This window comes from Acipenser ruthenus, chromosome 23 (assembly GCF_902713425.1).
Source record: "Acipenser ruthenus chromosome 23, fAciRut3.2 maternal haplotype, whole genome shotgun sequence".
Classification (NCBI taxonomy): Eukaryota; Metazoa; Chordata; class Actinopteri; order Acipenseriformes; family Acipenseridae; genus Acipenser; species Acipenser ruthenus.
This window is the reverse complement of record NC_081211.1, coordinates 24,358,122-24,368,672: the sequence shown is the minus strand read 5'-3', so window position 1 is coordinate 24,368,672 and position 10,551 is coordinate 24,358,122. Positions and strand designations below refer to the sequence as shown.

General features: G+C 38.1%; 1 protein-coding gene across 1 annotated transcript; it reads right to left on the bottom strand.

Moving 5' to 3' along the window:
- Nucleotides 1-2,798: 2,798 nt before the first annotated feature.
- LOC117412883 (V-type proton ATPase subunit e 1-like) lies at nucleotides 2,799-9,417 on the bottom strand. The gene is made up of 4 exons (XM_058996916.1): nucleotides 9,167-9,417; nucleotides 7,440-7,487; nucleotides 4,673-4,800; nucleotides 2,799-3,215 (listed from the first exon to the last, which is right to left on the bottom strand). Exons 1-3 carry the CDS (start codon nucleotides 9,268-9,270, stop codon nucleotides 4,707-4,709), a joined length of 246 nt encoding a protein of 81 aa, XP_058852899.1. The 5' UTR covers nucleotides 9,271-9,417; the 3' UTR covers nucleotides 2,799-3,215; nucleotides 4,673-4,706.
- Between the last annotated feature and the right edge of the window lie 1,134 nt (nucleotides 9,418-10,551).

Below are 10,551 nucleotides of genomic sequence, written 5' to 3'. Positions count from 1 at the left end.
CACTTTCACGAATCAGCCCCCAAATGTAGTCTCCCATCATGTTCAAAGTCCAGTATATCCTGGTGGAAGCGCTCGCCTTGCTCCTCCGAGTATGCTCCCATGTTCTCCTTGAATTTATCAAGATGAGCATCAAGGATATGGACTTTGAGGGACATCCTACAGCCCATTGTGCCGTAGTTCTTCACCAGAGTCTCAACCAGCTCCACATAGTTTTCGGCCTTGTGATTGCCCAGGAAGCCCCGAACCACTGCGACAAAGCTGTTCCAAGCCGCTTTCTCCTTACTAGTGAGCTTCTTGGGGAATTCATTGCACTCCAGGATCTTCTTTATCTGTGGTCCGACGAAGTCACCGGCTTTGACCTTTGCCTCAGACAGCTTAGGGAAGAAGTCTTGAAGGTACTTGAAGGCTGCCGACTCCTTATCTAGAGCTCTGACAAATTGTTTCATAAGGCCCAATTTGATGTGCAGTGGTGGCATCAGCACCTTCCGGGGGTCCACCAGTGGCTCCCACTTGACGTTGTTCCTCCCCACAGAGAACTCGGTCCGCTGTGGCCAGTCCCGCCTGTGGTAGTGTGCCTTGGTGTCCCTGCTGTCCCAAAGGCAAAGATAGCAGGGAAACTTGGTAAAACCGCCTTAGAGACCCATCAGGAATGCCACCATTGCAGCCTCTTGATGCCATCTCAGAAAAATGCAGATATGTATCCACTTAGGCAGCTGGAACTAAACTGAACTGGTGGGCTTAAGGCCCCTGTATTTATACTACTATTTATATTACTGGAAAGTTCTAGAAAGTTCTAGAAGTTACTCCAAGTTTACTCAGCACTGAATCTATCTGGAATGTTCTGGAAAATAGGTAAATTTCAAAATATCACTGTCCTGGTCACAAAAGCAAAGTTTGTGGGGCATAATAGCCATTTTCTATACTTTTGAGGCATAAGCAATTAGGAAATAACACTTACTACCCAGGAACAAAAAAAAAAAAAAGTTACACGGTGAAATCTATAAAATGCATTTCAATTGATTCAAATGATGTATACTGTGTATGTATGCAATATACAACATGGCATGGGATCTGTCTCGTTACATTTCTCATAAAATCTCATAAAATATCTTGGTATCTTATTCTCTACCATGATGAACACCCCCTGAATATTTCTGCAGTGGTGAGCTCTGGTTTCTAGCAAGTTTCTAGCTGGACCAGTGGTAGTTTGTAATGTGAAACTTTGTAAGAAACTTATCAGGTGCAATGCATCAAGCTTGCTGTAGAGGGAGTACAGCATCCAATCATCTCATTATCCATTGGCACCAATCACTTGGTGGTTTTGAAGTCTAAATTTAAAAAAAAAAGAAAATAAATTAATGTACTGTGTCCTGCCAAGCTTCTGAAATGGGCCAGGTGCAACATGTCTATATACATTTGAGTACAGCAGTAACAAGGCAATATTAAGAAACAGCCTTTTTTACCCTCCCACCTGAAGTTAGCACTGTCAAGCTGACACAGAGTATGCTAAAATAAAAGCCAGCAACGAAAGAGAGATGGCTGCAGTTTATTTGACGATTCTGACCAAGCTTACAGGCTCTTCATACCAACCTTCACCAACACTTATAAAGCATTTTAAAAATGTATATGCTTCTCTCCAATAATAAAACCATCCTAACACTGAAAATAGTAGCCTACACTTTGGTGGAAAAAAAACACCACTGTATTTAATTCTCTAAAGACGAGCACCTTGCCTTTCCATTCATCCTTCTCTTCAGAAGGCTTGCTACTTCACACATTAATCATTTTTTACATCTAATAATGTACTAGCTCCTATTATCCTGACTCAGGAACACACCGGTGTGTCTCAAGGGTTTTCTCATGAATTCAATCCAATAATTTTAAATAATGGAAAGTAATGACATGAAATAAAATAAAGGCAAAATGAAGACAGTGCAGAACAAATTGGCAGCTCCAGCATTTGGTGACCTTATCCAAAACATTGATTTCAACTTGGGATCTCAATGAATAAACTGTAATGAAATTAAATGGAGGGAGAAGGGCAGAGCTAGATAGTCAGACAGAAAGAATGAACAATCCAGTTTATCCATGGTGTAAGTGGAGAAAGAGGTTGGCACAAAGTACAAGAACGCTAACCACGTAAATAAGCAGGCAAGGTAACGTTAATTGCCTTGACTTAAACAAAACCTTGCATTTTTCTTACATTTAGTAATAGCAAAAAAAAAGATCATTCTCTTTTTGTCCTACTTAACAAGTAACAACTGGTAGGGCAAATGTCTTCTATTTTTAATAGCCGAGATGTGCCTTTTTCTAAAGACTTCCAGGGACAGAGTTCAGCAGCAGAGAAGATGTCATTCTCAGGGCACTCACAAGCTTTGTCCCCGATGTTGAAATCAATCTTCACTGATCTTAAACCAAGATCCCGTTTACATTTTAGCCGTGTTGGTTTATTGGTCATCAAATCAAACATACATAAAGCCCACATTTGAATGAGGGTGCATGTGATAAATCTCTATATGCTTTTTGAAATCCTGAAGCAGACCCTAAATTAGTAAACTTCAAGAACAGCTTTTGCTTTTCATTTGTATACAGTACAGCTCAACAGAAAACACTGTATTATAGAAGAAAAGTATACTTAACCAGCATTTTAAGGTACTACAGTGTTCTTCAAGACAGAAGTGGCTACTGTAACTATAACTGCACTATGCCATTCACGATACTATGGGAGAATGAGAAATACATAAACATAAAAATTCAATCATTGAATACATTTTCATTAATGAGTTTCTGAGACCAGATGGAAACACTTTTTTTTTTATTGCTTCTGTGAACAGGTTTTCATGCGAGGACAGAAAGCTGAGGGCGCCGTGACATTTTGAAATACATTCCATATTTGGAAATAAATATTTTAAAAACATGTACATCCATGGCATAGGTTTAACAGAAGACTGCATTTCAGAGGCATAGTGATTAACAGGACACAGAATCCATCATTTACATTAACTAATCTTTTACATCTGATAAAGATTTGTTTCCAAATCCTACAGGGATTATGTTTAAACCTAACAAACTGAACAGAAGGCAGTTATTCTAAATATTTAATGAGGTCACACAGCACTTTCGGTAAGGCATCTGTTATTAAGGACCATTCGCTTGGGTGATAATGTTTTTGAAGTAAGGACCAGAGAGGAGCTCATCCTTGGCAGGACAGGTCTCTGTGGGGGAAAGGAAAAAGAAAAAGTTCATTTCTGTAAACTAACAACTCATCCTACAGTGCAAACTAACCAGAGAACCAAGTTTACTTCCTTTGGTGCACATTATTTACTACTGTTTCTTCATAAACACATTTCAGAACAATCTGAACTTTTTCAACACTACAGACCTTTATACAGGTCTAGAAAACACAGCAGACCAGTAAACTTACCTAATATGTATCTATCTCCCCTTTTCTTCTGTGTAAGACACTTAAACTATAATCAGGTAGCCTAGCGTAATCTTTTTTTTTTATGGAGGTAAATACAGCGTTTATTGGTGTGGTTGGTAAGCCTTATGTACTAACAGGAAGAACAATAGGTGCTTAATTGTATCCAATACTTCTGCACATACTTAAAGCTGTATTAAACACAGCTTCTTGCCTCACGTTAGAGTAACCAGTTTCGTACAAGTCTTTGACTGTGGTGAAGTCCATTTAACCCGCCATCACACTGCAGATTTAGATTGACTCACTGTGCAACAATAGGTTAGGACCCCACCAGAAACATGAAATTCTCTTTGCTGCACATGACTGGTGTCAGGTGGGATCCCAGTACTTCCTCCCAGGGCATGAATCTGCAGTGTGGTGACATGATAAATGGACTTCAGCCAGGTCAAAGAATAATAGCCCTGTGATGATTGCATGTGTGCTGCTGATGCACTTTCATCCTATGGAAATCAACAGCATCTGATTTAATTGTACGATGATCAATTGCAATGGCAGGAACTGGACATTCTACCTGGTCATTTGAAACAGCATGTTAGCTTGAAACAAACTGGTAATGCATGTTTTACTGGTATGTCTCACCGGCTGTGCATTCGGTTAAAACTAAGTCAGACCCTGTGACTTTCTGCAGACAGAAGATAAGAGATTATTTACAGAGAATGAAATACCATGGGAATCTCTTCTAGGAAACTTTTGCAGGATTATTCCGAAATCTCTCTGTCCAGTTCTTTGGACCCTGAGCTCTGCTTCTCTGGCTGTGTGGTGCAGGACCTCAGTGCAGTAGTTGCAAGGCCTCCGTCAGGCACTGGGCAGTAAGCCAGGCCTTTCACCCAATTGAATGGTTATTACTCAGCAGAAAGGAATAAAACTGCTTCACAAATCAGACTGAATGAAGCTTTGTACATCTAAACTGCTTATGATTTCCCTTGTTTTCTCATAACAGCATCAGCTGGGTTAAAATACTGTGTTGTATGAATCCCTCATAAATGGGCCATATTAAAAGAGTTTGCAAGGAACAGATAAAATAAAAATCTTACATAATGTACATTTCAATCACCTGTTGCACTGTGCAACTTTTAATGCAGTATTAACCCTTCAATGTGAACCTACAGTCATGGTCCAAGGTTTCACGGCACCTTTTTGTACAGACTGCTGGACCAATGAATGTCAATGAATTGCATACATGTTTCTCACCTGGTCACAGAGCAGTATTAGAACAGCAATGCATCTAAGGCCAGTGTACTTTAAGGTACCAGATAGTTTCATTTTTCAGTTGTGGCCCAAAAAGAGGATTCAACTGTGATAGGATTGCAATCAGCCAGCTGTAAAAAAAAAAAAAAAAAAAAAAGTTGTTTTATAACTTGTTTAGTTCTCAGACTTCGTTTCCAATACATGCATTCTTAAATGTGAATAAATCAGTCTAACTGTCCAGCAAAATGTTTCAACAAGGCGTTTCCAAGTTTTATTCAAATACAAATAAAAAAAAAAACAGACAAATAGGCAAGAAACTTAAAGCTATGCAATTTCTACGAGGTCAAAAAGATTCCTCAAATGGATTAAAAGGACACTCCTGTTGTGGATTTCTTCAGCTTCCCAGGTTCCAGCTCCCATTCCAGTCTGTTTAATTAGCACAGCTGTCACACTTGGCACACCAGCCTTAAAAACAGAGAGCTCTTTCACAGCGGTCTCCTGCAGAAGCACACTTTCTTTAAGAACGCAACGTGAAGAATTTTCACCAATGCTCAGAGTGTCCTGCCCATATCAATTCCAGTGTGGGTGTATTATAATGTTATCATTTAAGAATGTTACTTTCCAAGTGCTGGTACATAACAGATTATTTTCTTTATTAAGGTTTTGTATTATTCTGTTTTGTTTTACCTATAGTTTTCATGCTATGCATTCTGTTATACAGTGTGTTTTGTAAGCAGCTTCTACATGACCAGTTTAAACTTCCATGCAAACTTCCCAGCAACAGCCAGTGAAAGCCACAGCATTCTCCAATGTGGCACTTCACAGTATATGGTATGGAACATACACGTATTGTCAATCTCTAACAATCACAATAAAACATATTTATATAGTAGAATCTGTTAAAATGAGAGGAATTCTCAGTAGGTTTAGTTTGCTGAAACAAAAAGCTGCTGGATTATTGTATCACTACAGGCTACTGAGCACTGCTACACTCTAAACTGTTACACTGAGAGTGAAGAAGAATCAGCAAACTGGACTGGAATTATGTAATTTCCTCCAAAATGCATTATAAATTTCATAATGTATTGCTTTTTAGATTGTCAAATACGGTATCTGAACGGAAGCTTAGGGAGAATGTATTCAAAATAATCGTTTTGAAATGTAACTAGGGTTAAAACCCATGGAAAAAATATAAAGTGTTAATAGAAGGCTTTCTGTTCTTAATGGTATCAGATTTAATGGGGCCATAAAAACAAGTAACTTGTATTCATTTATCAGTGTTTTAGTGCCATCTAGTGGTACAAACTGCAATATGCAAGTACCAGTATGGCCATCACCATAAGAAGCTAGCATTCTGAAGTACACTGGGATTTACTGTACCAGAAACATGCTGGGATTGGCTAATGAGTCTAATCTTGTTTTTCCTGGACACATGCAGTACCCCTTACTGTAACACTCTTCCGTAAAAATGTGTGCAAACATTATGCTGCATGCACAGCATAACGGGGGAGGGGGGCAGCGAAGAACCAGCTACTGCAGATCCTGATGAAAAAGGTATGGACTTTAAAAATGTGCATAATCCAAACCATCTCCAGGACATCTGTGCCACAGGACTCACTTTGTTTTCAGTATCACACACATCAATAATGTTTTCTCCACAAACAACTGCAATGAGTGAGTGAACCAGACATTACAGGCAAGGGGCCAGCGGTGTCTGGTATAAACCAGAGCAATGCACATTTCAAGGGCAAAACATCAGCAAGTCACACTTCCTTCTGACAAAGGATTTTCCAATGCACTGTATATAAAAGACACATTATTAATACATTATCCTGAAGTAACCACATTTCCTATACCTCCAGTATCTGGAACCTCGTGTTGGTCATTTAAAACCACTGTTCCTTCATTTACATGTAACTTACTGAGAGAGATGGGGAGCTATTCTGCATGGGTCTTATGTTGTTTCTTGGTTCTGGACAGCAATGTTATGCAAGGTTGGAGGTTAAATGGTAAAGTAGGGCGCCTGCGGGCCTGCCTGTAAGTTGCCTGGAGCTGCGTGGTTCTCCGACGCTATAGCTCTGAGGTGGCTGCATGGCGGGCCTGCAGAGTGAATAGAAGCGGACGGCTGACGGAACATGTTTCGGAGGACGCGTGTGTCCATCTACATCTCTCCTGAGTCAGCGCAGGGGTGGCAGGGGTGAGCCGGGTTGAAATAAAAAATAATTGGGCTTTCCAAATTGGGGAGGAAATTAGAAAAAATAATTGCCGATTTCCAAAAAAAAAAAAAAAAAAAAGGGGGGGGGGTAAAGTAGAATGTTGCTCTGTTCCCCAAAACCATAACAACCAACTTTCAGCAGATTTGACCAGAAAACAGAATTGCTTCCCGCTACATTTTCTGATTGGCATAATGAGTTTGATTAAAACCCTGGAAGGCTGCAGCTCTGTAGCAGAAATAAAAATGTTGCCTTAAAATACTTGAATCTGTCCTTGTTTCAACCCGCAGCGCACTACACACTGGAAGTCTACAAGCTGGAGCATTTAGGCAGTTACACAAGACATATTAAGTGACTCTGTTTCATTTTGTTACGAATTTAAGCATTGTAAAAGTCAGACAATTCACCCATCATTGATTAGATGCCAAAGAGAATAACCTCACTGGAAGTCATGCCTCCAGCTGCAACACTCCACTAGCTCAATCAATACCCATCACAACCACACACACCACCCCAAACAACACTGGCTTCTGGAACTGCCGGGCGTTTATACTTACAACAGATAACAGCACACTGCACACGTCACCAGCATTGTGTTGATAACCCTGGAGACAAGGAGAAATAACAATTGAATTCAGAATAATGCATGTCGCTTTCTATCCAGAAAAAAGAGGTCCACAGGTCTGAAGTGTAGGTGTTCTGTAACAGAGCAGGTAACCTCGACTGTATAAACCCACCCGTTTCTATGGGTACAAAATGTTTATTTAAGCAATTATATGTATTATATTCCACCAAATTAAATTGTGTAAGCATTCTGGAGTATTTGACACTGTGCAGGTCCTGTATTTTGAATATACTGTAATGTATGCAGATACTGGACAGATCACTACCCACAGTACTGTATGAAATCAATGCATTTTAGGGCTGATGGTAGTTTCACAAATCAGTAACCAAATTACAACACCATTGCCGTTTCAAGAATTGGAAATATTTATGTCCCTGAGTTTCAATAACACAGGATATGTTATGTGGACTTCTCTTGTTTCTTAGTACCTAATATTACAACTACAGTATAATAATAAAATTATATTGGTGTAATCATATGGTTTAAAAAATATATAATAACTGTCATCTGTGCAAATCCATACAAATAAATGATGTATTTTTCAATTTTGGTCAGGAAACTGGTCAGTGTGGAATTTATTACTGTATGAGGACATTTGAAAACTTAATGGAACATTTATCACATGGCTTTGCAACTAATACATTTCAGCCCACTGACTAATAAATGGTAATGTTTCTTTTTTTAAATGTAGAATCTAAAACATTATAACCATAACTCCTGCTAGACACAACATATCTAACATTTGAAGTAAAAAAAAAGATTTGTTTTACCTGTTAGAATGTGAATAGCATGTATTAGAGTGAATCGCGTTAATTTATTAGTATGGAGTGTTTTAGGATACCCAAGAGAAAACGACTGACTGAAATGTTTTCAAGTGTCAATAAGAAACACAATTTAATACCCTTTTTTCAAATTATGATCATCTATGGGATTTAAAAAAAAAAGTATGTTCGTGTATTAAAACGTTGATTTAATTGTTCGAGGGAATTGACCAGTTTTAGCTGCTTTACCTTGGTTCTGGACTATTCCATGGTGATGAACAAAATTTAAAATGAGGACCACTAATGTACTGGATCACATGACGTGTTTGTTTTAAAAGACGTTTTCCTAATTTCACAATTGCATTCCACTTCCTAATTATACCCTACGCCATGCAATTTACAGTAAAATACACTCTAAATGTAACAATATTAAGCTTTTCTTTTTCTCTTACAACACAAGACTAAAAACGAAAAGACACTTAAAATAAATTAGTTATTCTACGAATCAAATAACAAAAAGAATAAACAGCCCATGTCACTTACTCAGCATCTGCGTTTAGCATTTACACTTATTCAAAATGTTACAAGTGACGAGTCTGACTAGTCAACACACACTACAGAAGTACAGTAAAAAAAAAAAAAAAAAAAAAAAAACCGACGTACGCACTAACTGTCTGCTGCGCACTCAGTTTAACTTGTTGCTTAAATGCAATGAAAAAGGCTTATTGAGGTTCGACATTCATTTACTTAAAGGAAATAACTTTCATATATAGATAGATAGATAGATAGATAGATAGATAGATAGATAGATAGATAGATAGATAGATAGAGAGACAGAGAGATAGATAGATAGATAGATAGAGAGATAGAGAGATAGATAGATAGATAACAAACTCACCCTCTGTTTGGTCCTTTTGGGATAAACCATGGAATGACACCGCCGACAATTACCCAAAAAACTGTCACTACAATGGCCGAGATCATAAAACTTGCGTACGCCATTTCAGTGCAAATCGGTGACACAAATAACACTTAGTACTACTAGCAGTCGCTTAGTGAGACTTCAAAAAGTCAGAACTTGCTAAACGCAACAGGAACAAACTAAACCAGAAAACACATACCACATGATTCCTTGAAGCCCTGCCCTTCAGTAATTGGATGGTTGCCAGTCCTATCACGTGACAGGGGAACTGTGTTGGGCGTGCACTCAGACATTTTCCACGCAGTCGTTTAATCTCATCTGGTGAGGTTATCCAATTGACTCGAATTCCAGTACCAGAAGAGTATTTACATTGTGTCATGATGTGTTCACGATTTAATAGAGGGCAGTGTATGTCACAGTTGGTCTGGCTGAAATCTGCGTTAAAAAAAACTACAGTAAGCTGTTCTTTCAAGTACCCATCCAGCTGTAACTGGAGCTAACGGGTTTGGTCAGTCTATGTAAAAAGGAAAGACAAGCAGAAAAGCACAAAGTCAAACGAGCACCATGGCATAGGAGTAAAATGCAAAAGAAAAAAAAATACTACACGTACTACCTGTGAAAAACAACCTCTTCAAATATACAGAACAGCTACTAAAGCAATGAATGGCCACTGCAGACGAAATGGATAAACAATGGCATAAACTGAGTGTGAACTACCTAGAAGTGTGAACTACTGGGACGCGTACATAGAAAGTTTCCAAACCCCAATTATAACACTTTCAATAATGTATGATAAACGTTACAATTGTGTGTGTGTGTATATATATATATATATATATATATATATATATATATATATATATATATATATATATATATATATACATATATATATATATATATATATATATATATATATATATATATATATATATATATATATATATATATACACACACACACAGTACTGTGCAAAAGTTTTAGGCAGGTGTGAAAAAATGCTGTAAAGTAAGAATGCTTTAAAAAATAGACATGTTAATAGTTTATATTGATCAATTAACTAAATGCAAAGTTAGTGAACAGAAGAAAAATCTACATCAAATCAATATTTGGTGTGACCACCCTTTGCCTTGAAAACAGCATCAATTCTTCTAGGTACACTTGCACACAGTTTTTGAAGGAACTCGGCAGGTAGGTTGGCTCAAACATCTTGGAGAACTAACCACAGTTCTTCTGTGGATTTAGGCAGCCTCAGTTGCTTCTCTCTCTTCATGTAATCCCAGACAGATTCGATGATGTTGAGATCAGGGCTCTGTGGGGGCCATACCATCACTTCCAGGACTCCTTGTTCTTCTTTACCC

Coding starts and splice junctions, on each gene's coding strand:
- LOC117412883 (XM_058996916.1), bottom strand. CDS start 9,270: ATGGCGTACGCAAGTTTTATGATCTCGGCCATTGTAGTGACAGTTTTT. Junction 7,488..9,166: donor CCAAAAGGACCAAACAGAGG/GTGAGTTTGTTA, acceptor CCTTGTCTCCAG/GGTTATCAACACAATGCTGG. Junction 4,801..7,439: donor GCAGTGTGCTGTTATCTGTT/GTAAGTATAAAC, acceptor TTTTTTTTACAG/CTGGCTGATTGCAATCCTAT.